Genomic DNA, 20484 nt, shown 5'->3' on the forward strand with positions numbered 1-20484 from the left:
AACTTCCAATTTTCCTAGATTCATACTTTGTACATTGTATGTTCTGATTATTAATGGATGTTTGCAGCTGTTTCTTCTCATTTTGAGTCATGCCACTATAGCAGATGGTGGTCCTGAAAGCTTTACTCTATCCAAATTGTTAAGATCAGCTCAACTCTGAGGAGGCAGCTCTCTCCCAGCCATATTTTGAGTGCCTTGCGACCTGAGGGGCTCATCTTCCAACATTATATTGGACAATATTTAGGGCTATTCATAAAGTTTTCCAATAATACATCAGACAGTGTTTCACTGCTATTCATATGGCAGTCTGTGGTATATTCAGTATTCTTTGTCTACACCATAATTCCTTGTCCAGCATTCACATGCATTTAAGGCAATTGAAAATACTAGGGCTTGGGTCGAGTGCACCTTAGTCCTCAAGGTGACATCTTTGCTTTATGACACATTAAAGAAATCTTGCAGCAGATTTGCCCAATGCTATATGTCATTTGATATCTTGACTGCTCCTTCTATGAGTGATGATTATGGATCCAAGTAAAATGAAATCCGTGGCAATTTCAGTCTTTTCCCCATTTATCTTGATTGCTTATTGGTCCAGTTGTGAGGATTTTTCTTTTTTTTTTTTTTAATTGAAGTATGATCCATACTGAAGGTAAATTTCTCTAGCCAAAAATCCACAATAGGCAAACAGAGAAGGTTTTGATGCCACACTGGGATTTGGGGATCAGAGAAAACACTTGACATCCTACAGTTATCTTTAATCTTCATCAGTTAGTGCTTCAAGTCTTCTTTGCTTTTAACAAGCAGGATTATGTCATTTGCATATTGTAGGTTGTTAATGAGTATTTCTCCAATCCTGATGGCATGTTCTCCTTCATGTCGTCTGTCTTCTCGGATTATTTGCTCAGCATACAGATTGAATAAATATGCTGAAAGGCTACAACCCTGATGCACACCTTTTCTGATTTTAAACTATGCAGTATCCTCTTGTTCTGCTCAAAAGACTGCCTTTTGGTCTATGTACAGGTTCTACATGTATCCTTTAATACACCTGAAGTGTTAACCTCTCTTAGATATTTTCTATTCATCCTCCCCTTCCCCAGTTAGTAGTTCATATTTTACTTTTATTTCATGTATGTCTGCTTAACCCCATTAGACTATGAGGTCACTTAGAGCAAGAACTGTATTTTATTCATCTTTATCTTTATATTTCCCTCATTTAGTACAATGTCTGGTATACAGGTAGTCCCAACTTACATCAGAGTTCCATTCCAACTATTGCCTCTTGTTATCAATATATTTGTAAATCTGATTTTTTTTTTTAGACTATGCTTTGGGTGCAAATTTACAAAGCATATTTGATTTACATTCAACAGTTCATGCACATTTGATTTCATAAATCTGATCTTTATTTGCCTTTGAGGGTTGGAAACATTTCTGTAAATGTACAGATATATTTTAATACATACATTCACTATTGGTAAGATACACAAAATACAGAAAAGATGGTAGTAAGTGTAGTTTGATGTAACTCAAATACATTGTAAGTTGGAACTGTCTTTATTAACTCACTGCCATTGAGTTGATTCCAACGCATAGTGACCCTATAGGAGAGAGTCAGAGTGCCCCCATAGGTTTCCAAGACTGTAAATCTTTGCGGAAGCAGACTGCATTATCTTTGTCCTGCAAAGCAACTAGTGGGTTCCACCTGCTGACCTTTTGGTTAGCAGCCACATGCCTTAACCACTGCACCACCAAAAAAACTAGAAAACCAAACTTGCTGCCATCAAGTTGATTCTGACTCATAGCAACCCTCATTGGGTTTCCAAGGCTGTAAATCTTTATGGAAGCAGATTGCCCAATCTTTCTTCCAGGGATCAGCTGGTGGATTTGAACCACCAAGCTTTTAGTTAGCAGCCAAATGCCTTAACTACTGCATTCACCAGTGCTCCGTACTGCACCACCAGCATTTGGTAAATGTTTTTACAGATATCTGAATTGAATTCCTTGACATATGCAGCTTACAGTTTGGCTTCGGTAGCTGAAAGAACTGCCAATAATTCTTTTCATTACGGATATTTTCCTGTTCCTATTTTTTATGATTTTCAAATTAACTTCAGGTTTGAGTTTTTGTTTGTCGGGGTTTTTTTTTTTTTTTTTCATAAACTGTTTTTCCTCATATAGCACAATGTCTTACTTGTGTTCACGAGAACTGGAATATTACTATGATTCACGTCCTAGGCAAAAGGAGCTGTAAATAAGATGCTGAGAGCTGACAAATTTGGGTGTTTAGTAGAGCAGATCTTTTTCTGCCTTCTGTTACATCAGAGCATCAACCATTGCATTAATTAACTGTTACCTGTTTTTCTTTGTATTGAATTTCTGTTTATGAGGAAAAACAAAAAGGTGATAAGTTGAAATTAAATTATTTTGCTCTTTTGATACTTTTTACCATGTCTCTATGTTCATGTTCCTTAGAATCTGTAAGGTAATTAGAACAATACCTGGTTCATACTAAGGAATCTAATGCTATTCAGCCTCATCCCATGCCATTTGTCTCATAGTGACCTTTCCACTTCTTAAATATGCCAACCTCTTTCCTGCCTCAAGGCCCTTATGGATGTTTCCTTTGCTGGAATCACAATAGTACCTAAGGCATCAGACTGCTAACCAGAAGGTGGTAGTTCAAACCCACCAGCCACTCCTTGGAAGGAAGGCTGGGCAATCTACATCCATAGAGATATACTGCTTCAGAAACCCAAGGAGGGGTCGCTGTGAGTCAGATTTGACTCAACGGCAGTGAGTCATCAATGTCAGATCTCCCACTAGACTGGAAGTTTCAAGAGAATGCAGTGGGACAGTAGTGGTTGTGCACTATATAGTTATTGAATGAATGGAATGAATAAATGAATAATTGAACCAACTCTGGAAGAGAGAACAGAATTATGTGAAATGGAAGGTTACATCTTCCAGGGTTGTAGTCAGGGCTCACGGCAGGTTCTTTCATTGTTGGCAGGAAAAGAGAAAAAATAAATAAATTATATATATATATATATATACATACACACACACACACACATATATATATATATACATATACATACATACATATACATACACACACACACAAATGTATATGTTAAATGGTAAAATTACAAGTATTTAATGGTTGAAATATTACAGTTGCATCTGTAAATTAATTGAACTCTGCCTAAATGATGATGAATTTAATCTTCCTATGGTATTAATTGCCTCCAGTAATTTGAGTATGTGGTTATTTGTGCTTTAAAATAATGCATTTTAAAAGAACATCTTAAACAGCTGACCACTTTAATAGTGAGTAAGTCAGGGTTCAAAATTGTAAGTAAAATTTAATCTACAGCGTGTGGATTTAGAAGGACAGATCCACCAAATGTCACCAGTATTGGTTGGTTATCTCTCAGGGATAGAATTATAGATGATTTTTAACCTTTCTTCTTTTCAGTAATCTCCATGTTTACTCTGAAGATGTATCCAGAACCGCAGCCTACTGATACTATATTAGAATTCTGTTTGGGATTATTATCCCTTGAGTATTGTCTCCCTGTTTTCAGAGACCTTTAAATAACAATGAACTTTTTGCTTAAAGATACTGAAGTTAAAAGAGTTTTAAAAAGTAACTAAACTAAACTGAAAAGATCATTTTAAATAGCATAAATGTTTAAATATTAATTCAAAATTGTTACTTTTAAGTAAAACATCTTAAAAAGATACTAATTTACAATCAAGACTGAGCCATTCTAGCTGCAGAATGTCTCACTGGAATGTCATAGTTCTAGGAGTGTGTGCTATATGTTTTCATCTAAACGGATGACATTTAGTTGTTTCACAAATTTCGTCCTTTCCTCTTCTTTTTTCCTCATTCTGCAATTCTTCCAAGTGATGTAAATTATCATGTATGTGCCAACAACTCTATAAACTGTTCTATCCTCAGCCTTTTTCCTGAGCATACTGTATTAATTGAGCCTTTTTTGTGGCAAGTCAGAGAAATTCAAACTAGTTTAAGCAGAAAAGATAGAAGGGCAAGGATGCTGTGAGGTCTGTGGAATGGGCAGGAGCAGAAACTAGGACACTGTTAGTGTGCTCCTTTTAGTCTCTGTGCTCTGTGACTCTCTAGGCAACTGCCTCATTCTTTCCTCTCCCCCAGTATATATGGCAGAAAGCATGACCTTGACTATTTTATTATGTACAGGAGTAGCTACCCAGGAAAGAAAAATCTAAAACTTAAACTAAATTTTCTCTTTGGATTCAAATGTCACAGGAGGGGCTATGCTTTAGTCAGGCATTTACTTCTCATCCAGTACGGGGGCTGGCAGTAAAAAAAATCCAGATAAACCCATGAGAAATTTACATCTTTAAAACAATTATGTCTTTTAATCACTTATCTTCTAGCTGTCAAGAATGAGACTATTTAATGCTTTATGCTTTTTGTTGACCTTTTACATTAAGTATCCTTCACTTGTAAATTAGAATTGTGAAGTAACTATGATATAGTCTTGAAATATTTTAAACATTTCCAAGAGTAAATACAGCCAGTGGTGGTATTCGTTTTTTTAAAGAGGCTGACATTTATTCCTTCTTCCTAATATTATGGTACACACAGGTCAGGTTAGGGTAATTTTGCTAGTTATTTTTTTTAAAAGTACAAATCCAGAATGTGAGTGTTAGAAGTTTTTTGCAGTGGAGTTGTAGGGAAGGAGTTGTTTCATATCCCCTCTATCCTAAGCTTAAAACTTTTCCCAGCGGATAAAATAGGGCACCAGAGTTGATTTTCAACTGGTTATTTAGAGATCATAGGCTGTGGCATTGTCCTGAGCCAAAAATTCAGAATAGGTTAACACGGGGAGCTGAAAGTGCTGAGAACTCTACTGTTAGCCCAGGGATTTGGGGATCAGAGAAAACACCTGACATCCTGTAGTTTTCTTTTGAAGGAAAAGGTGCTCATTTTGAAGGAAATGAAGGAGGATTTTTTCTCTTTGGGATTTCTTTGGGTGGTAGGCCTCCTCCTTTGGGTCTCAGTGCTCTGAATATGGGTTTGCTGATTCAGTAGCATCCCTAGTGACCTGGTTTTTGTGTTTGTGTTTGTGTGTGTGTGTGTATGGTGTGTGGGGGGGTCCTCTTTATCTTCCAGAGGGACACATTACCAGTGCTTTGCATGAGATTGTTCATTCTCTTTTCATTGGCTCTTGTAGTGGGGGTGGGAGGGTGGCATGATGGAGACACAGTTTATTTACCTCCTCTGTGCTCACTCAGCTCAGAGGCACCTTGGAGCTCTGTCTGCCCATTCTGGCATCTCTTTCAAGCGGATTTTGCAGAGGTAGAATGTGATTTCTGACAGCTTTACAAATTTACCTCTCTTTTAATAGTTTTAAAATGTTTCAACTTCAGGGATTTACCACTAAAAAGTTGTTACTCAGAATAGTGGATGACTTTTCTGAGCCTGTAGCTCATAGTATTGTTGTGTGTTAATTTGGAAGGAATGCAGCTAGTATTCCACACATCCCTGAAGCAGAGCAAGTTCCTTAATAGCTGTGTTGCTTTATTTTTCACAGACTATTACATAATCATTTAAATCATAAATCTGAATTATATTACTAAAAAACTGACCAGTGTTCTTCACATAGTAATCATTTTATATAAGGAAAAAAAAAACAAAAAACTAGTAGTAGCAAAAAAAAGTTTCCATTATGGAAATAGGAAATAAAAATTACAACAACCAAAAAAAATTCCAGAATATATGAAGTCATGACTAAAAATCACTTATTACACATGTAGTACATTGTAATTTTATTATAGTAACCGTCTCTGAAATCCCCCCAGACATATAACAAAGGTAAATACAGTTATCTCTCAATTCTCATTATTTTTAACCTGAAAAATATGAAATGTTGATGTATTAGGATTGGGGAATATAAAGTTATAAGAAATAAATTCTTTTTTTCTTCTGGAAAACAATGAAATTTTGCAGGCAGATAAAGTATAAATTATATGGATAGAATTATTGGGTGCTAACGGAGCTTGAAGGAGCTCTGGTAGCATAGTGCCTAAGGCACTTGACTGCTAACCAGAAGGCTGGCGGTTCAAACCCACCAGCCACTCCTCGGAAGGAAGGTTAGGCAATTTACTTCTGTAGTGATACTGCTTCGGAATCCCAAGGAGTGGTCGCTATGAGTCGGGGCCGACTTGACGGCACGTAACAACAACAACAACAGAGCTTGAAAGGAGCTCTGGTGCACAGTGCCTAAGGTATCTGACTACTAACCAGAAAAGTTGGTGGTTCAAACCCACCAGCCACTCCACAGAACCAAGACTGGGTGATCTACTTCCATAAAGATTTATTGCCTGGGAAACCCAATGGGGGTCGCTGTGAGTTGGAATCTACTCGATGGCACTGAGTTTTGGGTTTTTTGGTGTTTTTTTTTTTTTTTAAATGGCGCTTCATAGCCCAGTGTTCACATAATAGAGTGGGCATCCCTGAAGCTGCTGGGCCAGGTGAATACCAGTGCTGGATAAGGAAAATCTATCAAAGTGTAGATACAAATTGTTGATCCAGGGCTCTCCAATTTTGCGAACTTCTCCATGCCACCACCACCAAAATCAACTAAAAACAAAGGCTTTATTCTTATACTATTTCTCTTAGTTCAGAACTTGTATTTTTTTTCTTTCAGAAAACTGAAGAATGGGAGAAATATAAGACTGAAGCAGACATGGAGGAGTATGTTTGGAAAAATAGCTCCTCAGAAAAAAATATCCTAGAAACACTTCTCCAAATTAAAGCTGCTGAGAAAAATACAGAAGTGAATAAAGAAGAGCTCCTTGGTACTGAAGAAATTGAAGATTACAGAAAGTCTGTTACTAGTCTTAAGAATGAGGGGGAAAATGAAAATACCATTTCTCAGTACAAAGAATCAGTCAAGAGGTTATTGAATTTGACATGAAGTAGAAAAATCTGCACGATTTATTAATTCTATGATATGTATGTAATTGATACCTAATTTGATATAAAATTGAAAATGTTAAAAAAAAAAACCTGTTGTTTAACATCAAAGTTACCATTCTTTTCATACTAATGTGCAATAGGAATAATTATTCAAAAGTTTTCTTATTTAGCCACTTGGCATTTGAACTAATCAGAAAGTCTGTTACTTTTTTCTGGTTCAAAGTGTTTTGATTTCATTTCTACTGTAAGAACTTTAATTTGTATGTGGCTGTGTCACCTGCTATATTTCTTTCCCCACAAGTTAGCATTTATTGGCTACTTTTGAATAATCATGTTTGTTTGAGAAACTGAGCCCAGAACTTGATCCCCTGACCTGCAATTCAGTGCTTTCATTTTCACATGATTTCCATTGTTTGTAGTTCCCAATTCTGTTTAGAAATAGGACCACAGTGATGCTTTCAAGCCTAAAACATTTCTTCCAGGATAGATAAAACACAATTATTAGGTCAGGTTTAGAGCATACTCTAAGAAATATAAAGACTCAGTATATTTAGAGACCCTTACAGAGTTACAGAAAACTCAAAGAAACAGGATTAAAGAAGGAAATGTTTTGAAAACAGTTAGAAACAGAGGGGAGAATGGTCATTTAGGAACCTGGGAAGAGGTGGTAGGTTGAGGTGGTCCATCCTGTGGTAATAATACAGTTCAGAGGAAAACACGTGCCACAATCATTGACTTTTGCTTGATGGCACGATCTTAGAGCTGTAAGAATAATATAATACTGCCGCAAAAAGATAATAAGAGTTGCAATGATTTTAGCAATAATTAAGCAGCAAAATTTGTCCTTAATTAGATTCCTGGTCCCTGGGTGGCCCAGAAAAGGTAGAACTCAATTACTAACCTAATGGTTGGTGGGTTTGCACCCACCCTGCAGAACCATGGGACAAAGGCTTGGCAATCTGCTTCCATAAATATTATAGCCAAGAAAACCCTAAGACATATGGGATCACCGTGGATCAGAATTGTCTCAATGGCAATGAGTTTTGATTTTTGTTTTTGCATTTAAAAATCAATCTAGAATCAACAATGAACATTATAATATTAATCCTTATATTGAGGTTTCTAGGGGATACTTTTTGTTGTATTTATACTCAGTAACTTCTGACTTCAACTCTAATATAACTTAGAAATTGCTCAAACATTTAGACAACTAAGAAATAGAACAAGTCTGTCTCCTTAATTATAGGATACTTTTAGTACTTTAGTTACTTCTTCACCTGTTTTCTTTCCAGTATTGGTATTTCATAACTGGACAATTATTGCAGACTTTCAGAAGGTCTGCCAGGTGCATTGCTGGAGAGATTTCAGTATCAAATGGGTATAACAACCCTAATCTTAGTTACAGGAGTTCTGGTAGTGTAGTGCCTAAGGCACTCGACTGGTAGCCAAAGGCTGGTGGTTGAAACCCACCAGCCACTCCTCGGAAGGAAGGTTGACCAATCTACTTCCGTAGTGATACCACCTCAGAAACCCAAGGGGGGGTCGCTATGAGTCAGGTCCGACTCAACAGCACATAACAGCAGCAACCTTAGTTACTGACTGGACCCTGAGATTTTAAATTTTATTCAGAACATCTCTTGTTCTTTTTACTTCTAGTAAGGACATGATTTCTAGCCTCATTTATTTTTGCCTTTCGGCTGACACTTTGGTCTGGTTGCTCTCCAGCCTAAGTTTACTCAGTTTATCTGATGTTCAAAGGTACAGTCTGAGGAATAGTAAAGGTTTATGAGTTTGTTTTCTTATAAAAGTAAATTTGTCTTTCTCAAATTATGATCTTTCTATGAAATGGTATAAACTTTAGAGAATGAGTAGAATTCTGAGAAGCCCTGAAGAAGAAAATAAAAGTTTTATCAGTCAGCTCTAGTTTGTTGGGTGGCATTTAAACAATTCATATAAACTTTAAAAAAAAAAAAGAATGTATAAATAATTTTTAAGACAACATCTTGGGTTATTTATTTAAATATATTTTTGGGACAATTTAAATCTTGACCCAAACCCACTACCATCAATCAAGTCAATTCCAACTCATCGTGACCCTTTAGGACAGAAACCCTATTGGGTTTCCAAGGCTATAAATCTTTATGGAAGCAGACTGCTTCATCTTTCTCCCATAGAGTGGCTGGCGAGTTCAAACTGCCATTCTTTTGCTTAGCAGTCAAAAAATGACTTTCCAGGATGAAATTAAGGGCCTAAAGTTTAAGATCATTAGAAGCTTGAGTTACAGTTTTGTACAGTTCAGAGTCTTTAAGGCATAAGTGTCATGTCAGATTGGGACAGATTTGGGAGCTGAAATAACTAGAGGTAATATTTACACAAGGAGTCCTCCACAATGGTTGAGTGCTCAGCTGCTAACCAAAAGGTCAGTGCTTTGAACCCACCAGCTGCTCAGCAGGAGAAAAAGACCTGGTGATCTGCTCCTGACAAGATCACCTCCTAGGAACCTTATGGGGCAGTTCTACTGTGAGTCAGAACTGAGGGCACAGGACTACATGGGAAACAATGTATACATAGGAGGGATACAAACTAAAACTCCCAAACTTTATTTGATAGAAAACTACAAGAGCTCAGTACTACAATTATTGGAAAGCACTTCTGTTTTAGAAAATGAAGTAGATGGATTAGGATTGAGATGGATTAATCATCTGAACATAGAAAACTCGATAAAAATTAGGAGGCATTTATTAGTGAGTCAGTAGTATCTGTAACACTACTTTTTTGCTCAAACAACAGAAATAAATTTTTTTTAAACTTGACAGTAATTTGAACTTGATTGGGAGAAAAATCTGATGATTTTTATGGTATTACCCTCTGTATCTTTTCTTCAGGCTTATTGGAAAAATAGGCTGTTATTGTAAGCAGTGGTTTCAAGCATGGACTTGTGAACTAGCCTGTGTTTAAGTTTCTAGTTCTATTAACTAGCTGATTTCAGGCAAAATGCTTCACCTCTTTGCCTCAATTTCCTCATCTTTAAAATGAAATAATAATACTATAATGGTTTTTAATAGTATCCTAACTCAGATTTGTCAAGATTCAATGAGTTTATACATGTAAGGCACTTAGGACTGTATCTCTCACGTGGTGCTAAACAATAATAACAGAAGTCAGAATTTTGCAACTTTGGCAAAGGGTACACTACTCAAAAAATGGAAATAATTTAAAAGGCAGTTAGGTTTATCAAACACTAATTTTTAGAAACCAGTAGGCATGAGCATCCTGTATATTTTTTAAATGAAACTGCCCTTATCTTACAGAAAACAAAAAAAAATGATACTCAAAGTTTAAAATCTCCCTACAACTTTTACTATTAAGAGTTCTCCTTCACAGTGTAGCATTTTTTAATTTGTTTGGATCCTGACTTTCTCCGTCCTGGTTTATAATGGCCCTGTTGCTTCCGACAGCATCCAGATACCAAGATGACTATACAACAGCAAAGAAAGATGACAGTGGTACATAATGCGACAGGAACCAGCCACATCTTTGAAGTCACAGATGCCCCATCAGGTGTCTTGTCTTCAGTCTCAGCTGTGTGGTTTCTGGTGCTGTACCCTTTGGTTTTGTTTAGTAATTGTTTGCTACTATTGAATTGGGACGGAATAGGCATTTGGGAAAGTTTTGTGTCTGAGGGCACAAAGAAAGGAGAAATGGTCTTGTCATCTGGAATGTTGATGAAATCAGTACTTGGTGACACCATATTTACCTTTGTGGTAATGGAATCATTCACAGAAGTGAATCTTGCCCAAGAATCTGTGGTTAATTCCTTGGAATAACCAGTATTATTTGTATTTACAACCAAATCTTGATTTGTGGTTGGTGATGGAGCCTCTATTGACAGTAGCATTTGGTGTACCATAGTGGTTTGCTGTTTATCTAAATTTATAGCTTTTAGAATTCTTAGTTTGTCCCACCTATTAGATGAAGAACGAGTATTTAGATATCTGGGAGGTGATTGTTCAAAGACCAGCAAATCTGGATCTATACCTGAAAGATAAAGAAAGCATCATTTGTTTCTTTTTCCCCCAAAAGATCACAGTTTGAAAAAAAATTTTTGGCTTTGCCAATTTGAATTATTGAACTAAGGTTATTTCAAAACTTTTATTTTTTTCTTGCTTCTGTGAGGCTTAAAAACATACTGGCTACATTTGAATTTTTCTTGAGGACCCTCAAGAACATTTATGCTCATCTACTAACTTAATGGTTGATGATTGAAACCCACCCAACAACACTCCAGAAAAAAAGGCGTGGCAGTCTAATTCCATAAAGATTACAGCCAAGAAAACCCTATGAAACATACTGATAACATTGTGAAAATTGTAACCAGTGTCACAGAACAATGTGTATAAAAATTGTTAAATGGAAACCTAATTGGCTGTGTAAAGTGTCACCTAAAACAACAGCAGCAAACCTTATGGAGCAATTCTACTCTAAGGGGGTTGCCCTAAGTTGGAATGGACAACAAAGTTTACTTTTTCTTGTTTTTATTTTTGTTTTTTAAATCATTGTGTGCTTCTGAAGGTTAAAAACTACTGGCTTCACTTGTATTTATCTTAACTTTCTAGGACAGTTATTGTTACAAAAAATTTGGCTAAACCAAGAAGCATGCTTTGTGTCAGTCAGGACTTTTGAGCTACAGTAGCAAATATTAGTGCAAGAGCTGAAGATACACTACCCACGTGAGATACTGTAGCATTTTTTATAAAGATAAACATAATAGGGTTTATGAAATATAACTGTATTCAAAGTCATGAACAAAGTCCTACATATCCTCCCTTTTCAGTCCCTGAAGGTCCTGACTTTGTGTTCAGTATTATCTATCTCCCTGTATGTGAACTCCTTTCTCTGTGACTAAAGATGTGCACCACTATTGGTTTGCTTTAAAAGAGAAGGAAAAAAAAAAAAAAACTCAACAGTTCACAGCTGTCCAATTCTTCCCTCTTGGCAAGCGCACAATTTCTCTCCCTTCTCTCTGTCTTTTTTGCCAAAGGTATCAATGTCCATTTCCTTTCTGAGTATTTTGCCTCCTATAGGCTTGTTGCTATCCTCACTACTGTGTCAAAATTATGCTTCTGAGGTAATTAGTAGTTTCCTGACTTCTTGATTGTTTATGACTCTTCTTTGGCCTCCCTGTCCTGTATACATCCTCTGGCCATTCTCTCCTTAAAGCTTTTCTCCCATGAGTCTCTGGGCCTGACTTCCTTGGGACTTTACCCCAGACCCCTGTCTCTCTTTTGCTGGTTCTCTTCTCTAACTCTTAATTGTAGGGTTTCTATAATCTTCAGTCCCTAGTCTTCCACTGTTGTTTTCTGTTTACATCCTCCCTCAAAGAGATTATCTTCATCACCTGTCACCACCACATTGATGGCACTAAAACCCCTGTCACTGATGTGTTTCTCCTGTGGCCTACTAGAGGTTCCCCTTGGGATCTCACACTATCTCTCATTCAGGATGCCCAAACCCAAAGTCATTTTGTTGATCTCCTGCCACCATTCTTCTGTCAACCATGTTGGAAACTTAAGAATGATTTTTGGTTCCTCTCCCTTTTGTTTCAACTCCTCTCTCCCCTTCTTTTCATTCTTCCAAAGAGTAGCTATGTCCTATCCAATCTCCTTTCCCAGTGTTGTGGGGTAATCATCCCTCCTCTTCATTTCAGCTGCCACCACCTTGCCCAGACCTAATGCCTCACTGATTATATTTTCCAATCTGTATCCTGCATATACTTTTTCTAGACTGAGATAACCAGGCTTACAAAACTTTTATTATGGCATTTTCTCTTTAAATACCTCTGACAAAGTCAAACAGAACTTTGTCCAAGCCCTTTTGTTACCTAGCCCCACCCCATCTTAGCCATATTTTTGTTACGAGCCAATATGTGTCTTTATTGTAGCCAGACCAGTTTTCTCTCCCATGGCTTAATATAAAATTCCTTACCTTGCCTCTTCCATGAAATCTCCCCTGAATAATCTAGCTTGCATTAATCTCATTTTGAGCATTTGAACTTGAGACAGGACCAAACCAAAAACCAAACTCACTGCCATTGAATCAATTCCGACTCATAGCAACTCCCTTTGGGTTTCCGAGGAGGTAAAACTTTACAGAAGTAGATTGCCCAGTCTTCCTTCCGCACTTGAGGCAGTATCACACATTTTTTTTTTAATTTTAATTATATATTTTATACTCTTTGTAAAACTTGTCACATCAATTAACTGGATTATATAAGGAACTCGAAGGCAGAGACATAGCTGTGATATGTGTAATGTGGAGCACAGTTGAATTAGCCTATAGCAATTTGTTCAATAAGTATAAATTGATAAATTTATCTCCTTTATATTTTGACAACAAAAAAGCTTTTTATGGTCACTGATTTACATACTGTGATTACCTACATGGGCAAAGGATACTTAAATATGTGTTTTGTTTTGTTTTTTTTCTAAAAATACACTGATGGTCTTTGGACCAATGATACACTGATTATGCCAGGAAGTGGTGACAAATTTCTTAGTCCTTAACCTCCATCTTTGCAGAACCCTTGTATGCAGTGTTCATAGTCCTCAAAACTGCCACAGAGCAATTTCTTGATTTTCTAGTTATACCTTCAGTCACTGCAGTGGAAATGTCTACTTTGGCTTCTGCTAAGGGCACTTGGTATAAATGAAATATAATGCTTAAGTTCTTACTCAGTGACATATGCTTTGTTATCACCTGGAATAGGCTCCTCATTGTTGAACATGCCAAGTTAAAGGGAATTTCTGTTTAGTTTTTGCTCCAGATACTCAAAACCTTTCCAGAAAGAGCTTAATGGAAAGTAATAATGTAGGGACTCATACATGGCTATTGCCAGTCAGTTTCGAGGCTGTATGCCTCTACAAGAGTATTACCAACATTTTTCAAAAGTCTTGAACTATATAAATTGTTACCTTCTGTTATGTTGTACAAAATGGCACCAGCTCCTGGCTGTAATATACAGTTCTCCAGTGTGGGGCAGTGAATATGGAGGCAGTTGACATTGTCATGAACAGGATCATGGTAGAAGACAGCCAGATTACAGGAAACTGTGAAGGAGGCAGACAAAGTACATGTGCAGTTGGTGATTTCCACATGAGTTGTGAGTAATTATATTTCAAGAACACTGGATTAACTTGGGTGTGTTGCAGGGTTATATTCAGAGAGTTTATAGAACATTATGAATTACTGTAACTGTTTCTGTGAATTTGGAAAATGCCTTCTTAAAATATCTACTGATTCTTCTCATAATCTTTCATACATTCTTTCATACATTTCACTCATTCCACATAGGATTACCTGGAATCATTTCCCAATCCCAGTATTTTATGTTAGTGAAAAATTCAATTCGCTACAAAAACCTCTGGTGAGTTTTAGATCAGGTTTCTCAGTGCAGTGCCTTCTCAGAATGCTAAGGTTATCAGAGGAAAAAAAAAAAAAGGAAAATAAAAAGACGAGTGCTGCAACAGAAGAAGAAGGAATGACAGGAAGGGCAAAAACAGTAATGACTGCATTATTGGGTGAGGCTTAGCTGGTGGACAGGCAGCAAGCCAAGTCAACATTACCCTTGACCCTAACCACAGGTGTGCTCTATCATGTACCAAAACACATCAGAAAAAAAGCCTAATCTGTGTTATTTGAAGAGGAAGGTATTAGATAGATAAGGATGTTAGCATTTGAAATTCAAGTGGTGGAAGGGCACATCATTTGCTTATGCAGTCTTCCTTTTGAAAGCAAATTTACTCCTTAAAACATGGTGTTGTTTCTGGAAAAGCTAAAGTCAGATTTGTTGGATGTAAATCCTCAGTTTGTCTCCATAAAGTGCAGCACAGACTTTCCTCCCACTGCAGTGTGTGATGTGAAATATCCATTGTCCAAAGGTATTGATTTCTCTAATAAAATAAGATTAGAGACATAGTGTATGGTAACCAGATCTCAGAGCATGTCTAAAGCTACTGTGGAATTACTGTTGGCAAAGCCTATTACTGCTTCTGTATAAAGTTAACTGTGAGGAGTTACATCTCTACCAGTACATCTAGGGCACCCAGTATTTCTGTACTTTTTATTTTTCTACAAAGTAGAAAGAATAGGACAAAAGGCAATTAATAACACATTGCTAATACATTGAGTGCCGCTGAGTTGATTCCATCTCCTGACTACCGCATAGGGTTTCCTAGGCTGTATGTAGCATTTACAGCATGAAGTTCTTTTCCAGAGACTGGTCCCTTATAACATGTTCAGAGTCCATGAGATGAAGTCTTGTCATACACACTTCTAAGGCACATTCTGGCTGTACTTCTTCCAAAACAGGTTTGTTTTGGACATTTATTTGTTCTTCTGGTCTATGGTACATACATGCAGTCCCCAGGTTACTAATGTCTGACTTACAAACACTTGTACTTGCCCTTTAATGTTATGTAATTTTGCCCTCTTCTTTGAGAGGACTCAACTAATCCCTACTCCTAACAAAGTCTCTGTCACAAACACTTTCACTTGCTGCTTGCTGGTACAGCTTTTAAATCATTGAAAAGGCTTTGAGCCTTTCTTTTTTTTTTTTTTATTAGGATTTGGGTGAAGATTTACAGAGTAAATTCACTTTTCATACAGCAGTTCACATATACTTTGTCTCATGTCATCGACCAAAATTTACAATGCAGCAGCTCCCCTCCCACTTCCTCCCCATAGTTACCTCCTCCCAGTGTCCATCCCTTCATACTCTTCGAGAGGCCCATTTTCTGCCAACCCTGTATATGATCTTGGATACACTCTCCATTTAGACATACATAATTGTTTAGCTTGTTCACCCATCTATCCGTCCCTATACCCATATTTGCTTTCATTAACAACTCAGTATTGTATTTACAAAGGGGTTCATATTTGTTGTTTGTACTGCCCATGTAACTCTCTCTGTCTTTCTCATCCTCAATGCTGCCATATTGGTCACTCACATTTGGTACATTGCCCTTCTCTTCACCCAAATCAATATTTATCTCTATCTATCTAACAGCATTCCCTCCCCTTCCCTCCCACCCCTGGTAACCAACAAAGAAAATGTCCTCCAATATATAAACATTTCCTTAACTTTTACAATAACGGACTAATACAATATTTGTCCTTTTGTGACTGACTTATTTCGCTCAGCATAATGTCCTCCAAGTTCATCCACGTTATGCGGTGTTCTGCAGATTCTACATTATTCTTTAGCGTTGCATAGTATTCCATTGTGTGAATGTACCAAAGTTTGGTTATCCATTCCTCAGTTGTTGGACATCTAGGTTGTTTCCAAGTTTTGGCTATTGTAAATAGTGCTTTGAGCCTTTCTTACCAACCAAAGTAAGGCTAAATAACTGTATGCATCTATTCCAGTTTACCTACAAATTTGACTTAAAGACACACTTAGGAATGGATATTGTATGTAACCTGGTGACTGCCTATATTCACTATTCTTCATAATTAGAATGCATCATGCTTGCTAAGGTAGAGGGTTAGTGAAAAAGAGGAAGACCCTCAAAAAGATGGATTGACAGTGACTGCAACAGTGGGCTCAAATATAGCAACGAATGTGAGGATGGCTTGGGACCAGACAGTATTTCGTTCTGTTGTAAATAGGTATGCTCTCATTTGGAACTGATTCGATGGCACCTACAACCATAACAGTATTTACAGAAGCAGACTGCCTGGTCTTTTTTCGCTTGGAGCTGCTGGTGGGTTTAAACTGCCAACCTTTCACTTTAACAGTTGAGTGCATAACAATTGCACCATCAGGACTCTGTGCTAATATATTACAGATTATCCTATAATCTGATGACTAGCGTATAAAAAATTTCAGATTTCTGATTGGTAGAGAATAATTTTTAAAGACATTCTTTACACCCCTGATGTACATTTCAGAGTCCCAGCTCTGAGCAGTTCAGCTACTGCAGGATTATGGCATTTTTACATTCCGATTTCCAGCTTAAAACTGGGTTATGCCTTCTTACCCTGGGAGGAAGACAGTCACAGAGGCTCTCTAAATATGAAATTGCCCTAGGTGTTTATAGTAGTATCCCTGGAAGTCCAGAGGCCCCAGCTTTCCTAGTGTGGAGAGTTAGGTGAATTGATGCCCTGGGAAATTCTGAAAAGTTGTTACCCCTCTCCCACTCTCCTCACAGTGGAGGTTTATGGCAATGGAGAGCATCTGGAGGGTGAAAATCTGGATTATCTGTCTTTTCAAAAAAGATTCCCTTTGATGAAATTAATTGCTCTTTTCCATGCCTGATTAACTTTTAAGGGCTTAGTGTATGAAAGCTTCTTGAAACATATGGTCTCTTGACAGTCTGTTTAGATGCTGCATGTAGCTCCAGTTTGCATGACAGACATCATGTGTGTGTAATGAGATATAAGGTATTAGCAATTAATAAGTATGTGTCCAACCTTGGAAAGTATGGAACAACCAAGAGAATTATTTTAAAAGGTTGTGTTTCTCTGTTATTTCCAAGTAACTTGAGTATCTTAGAATAACTGGAAAAATAAGTCTTTGTAACCTGAAATTGGGAACAGCGAAATGTTTTTTAATGGCAGGCCGTGATCACATGTGGATTGAGACAAAAATCTATTCTGTGAGTTTGGGACTTCTTTTTTCTTTGTTTGCTACTTGACATATATTGCTCTATTTCTTTCAAAGCTGATGAATCATGCTCTAAATTCCTGTCCAGTACATCTCACATTGGTCAACTTAAGTACATTTCAAAAATTTGATACGATACCAATATCACCAAAACATACTTTGAAAAGGAAATTATTATAAATATTCTTGAAATAATATATTTTGGGACTTTAAAATTATTGTTACTCCACACTTTAGTGTAGAAAAGAAATTATCTGTTACTTAAAAGTTCCATAGCATTCTGGGTCACTACTACATGTGTAGGAAGGAGCTCTGGTAGCATAGTGCCTAAGGCACTCGACTGCTCACCAGAAGGCTGGCGGTTCAAACCCACCAGCCACTCCTCGGAAGGAAGGTTGGGCAATCCTACTTCCGTAGTGATGCTGCCTCGGAAACCCAAGGAGGGGTCGCTGTGAGTCAGGGCTGACTCGACGGCAAACAACAACAACAACAACTACATGTGTAATTCTGGCCCAAACTGCAAAACACTCAAGTCCGTCTCTTTAGAATCTTTCTCACTCTCTCTCCTGCTCCCTAACCCAGGGCATCTTCTCCAGTTCTTTTCAGTTGCTCACTGAGGACCTTAGGGCTTAGGGCTTAGGACTCCTTTCTACGGTCTTCATTCTCAGAGTTTCCCCTTATTTTTGCTCAGGCATAACATTTGTACTTACCGTCCTTCCTAAGACAGCAGCTCCTACTGCACTTCTGGCCAGTACTTTCAGAATAATATTTCAAAAACTGGGCTCCCAGCTTTTGAGATTCTTCCAGGTCAACTAGAAGACCTGGGAAGCGACGGATCCAGCAGTCTCTGTAAAAAATTGTGGGTGAGCAGAGAGAGTCTGATGTCCATCCCATACTCAGGAGCAATATCACATCTGCGGTCACCACTGACACATGCATTTCCCTGGTATGAAGATTCAGCAGTAAGTCTGGTTTCCAGACAGAAGCCAGAGCTGACCGGGAAGGTCTAGGATATTCTCAGGATCTTTGAGGCTTTTGTTAAGAGAGAGCTTTCTTAGGATTCTTCTGGAGGGTTACCTTCAAGAAAAATGAGGCCATTCTTGGACTGCATATTGATTTTTCTTTTGTTTCTTCCCAGTTGTGCCTCAGATGAACGTTTGACTTTTTAGCGTCTTTTATGAGCACTTTCCAGGTTATTTCAATGCTTTGTCCCTTAGCCTCTTGAAGAAGTAGCTTCTCTCCTCTGCTTTCCTTCTTTCTCTGAAGGTGAATAGTCACAGACACCTTTTACAAGGTAAATGGAAATCCTAGTCAAGATTCTTTTCTGAGGAAAACAATAATTTAGTCACTTGAACATCAGATAAAGGAAAGATCTGTTTCACCAGAAACAAGACATCACTTTGTGAGGATACTTAAGGAACTGTGACTACAGGTTATTGTTCAATCATCTCTTGCTCTCGTTCTCTTTTTTCTTTGAATTAAAGTTATGGTACTCAGGTTCACTAGAACACCAGTTTTGAACACTAGTTTAAACTTTTTGTATTTGCTAATAAAACTTAAAACTAAAATAAAATTTAAAATCTTAACTTTGCAGTGATGGCATATTCAATCTGGATCCTGGTCCTTTCTTGGGGTTGCTTATTTTTCATAAAGGCCAGCCACAAGCTATCTTCTCAGACAAGGAAAGGAAAACAAAACCAAAAAACACTGCCATCAGGTCATTTCCAACTCATAGCAACCCCCACTGAGTTTCCAAAGCTGTAAATCTTTATGGGAGTAGATTGCCTCATCTTCCTCCTACAGAGCACCTGGTGGGCTTGAACCACCAAACTTCTTGTTAGCAGCCAAAGACCTTACCCACTTTACCACCAGAGCTCCTTCTTAAAAGAAGACTAAACATTCAACCAATGGAAAAAACATGCTTGTAATGGAGATGGACTGCAACACTCATTAAGGCAAGTACTGTTCAAGGAAGAATAACAAGTATAATTTACAGTGAAGATTGTGAAGAAGTTCAAATTGGGGGTTGTCTAATATAGTTTCTGATATTAATGTTCACAAGTTAAAAGGGAAACACCTTTGTGAAGTACAAATATAAAGGAATACAATCTCTGAAGCAAACATATTTACTAAGAAATGTGCATAAAGAAAATGGTGACATCGTTTTAAATTTCTAAATATTACTAAAATTATGTCAATTGCAATAAAAAAAAATTTGAAAACATATTAAAGGCAGTGAAAATGGCCTCTTGGCTTTTGTTAAGGTTGTGGATTCCATATCCCATGATGTCCAAAGAGACAAATTAGTTCAAAGCATAAAACTTTGCTTTTCTGTACTCATTTTTCTACCAAGCATTAGTGACAGTAAGTTTCTGGCATAAAGTAGTGTACTATTCATTTTTTCTTTTCTTTTTAAGTTTTTCTAACCTGAAAATCTTTGTTTCTTTCATACTTTTTACACACTCACTCACTTGATACAAAAATGTTGTTGCTAACATTTTTTGTACTGTCTTCTCCCCACCTGTTTCCTAGTAATAGGTAGTCTAATCAACACGTATCTATTGGTTTTTAGAAACAATAATAATGAAGAGGAAAAATATTTAAAATACTAATTTTAAAAACAAAACATTTTACTTTGTTCTGAGCAAAATTATATAAAATACTAACACTTAGCCTTGTATATAAGTCATGTAAATTGCAGTAAAAATGATGAACGTTTTATCCTTATGAACTCCATATAGGAACCAAGTTTCAGTTGCTTACCTGGAAACAGACTATTCTGTCTATTCTGAGGGAAGAAGGAAGAGGTTTTCTAATGGCAAAGCAAGAGACAGTTGAGTAA

General features: G+C 37.2%; 2 protein-coding genes across 2 annotated transcripts in view; one reads left to right on the forward strand and one right to left on the reverse strand.

Moving 5' to 3' along the window:
- MRPS35 (mitochondrial ribosomal protein S35) overlaps positions 1 to 6977 on the forward strand; it is a 62847-nt gene extending 55870 nt beyond the window's left edge. Inside the window, exon 6 of the mRNA XM_007949802.1 lies at positions 6708 to 6977. Coding sequence (XP_007947993.1) covers positions 6708 to 6977 — 270 coding nt within the window. The remainder of the gene's footprint in view (positions 1 to 6707) is intronic.
- A 3366-nt stretch (positions 6978 to 10343) lies between these two features.
- MANSC4 (MANSC domain containing 4) lies at positions 10344 to 18581 on the reverse strand. The gene is made up of 3 exons (XM_007949789.1): positions 18353 to 18581; positions 13951 to 14085; positions 10344 to 11017 (listed from the first exon to the last, which is right to left on the reverse strand). Exons 1-3 carry the CDS (start codon positions 18579 to 18581, stop codon positions 10344 to 10346), a joined length of 1038 nt encoding a protein of 345 aa, XP_007947980.1.
- Between the last annotated feature and the right edge of the window lie 1903 nt (positions 18582 to 20484).

The sequence above is a fragment of the Orycteropus afer genome, unplaced genomic scaffold (assembly GCF_000298275.1).
Source record: "Orycteropus afer afer isolate SDZICR_OR568_19922 unplaced genomic scaffold, OryAfe1.0 scaffold00254, whole genome shotgun sequence".
NCBI lineage: Eukaryota > Metazoa > Chordata > Mammalia > Tubulidentata > Orycteropodidae > Orycteropus > Orycteropus afer.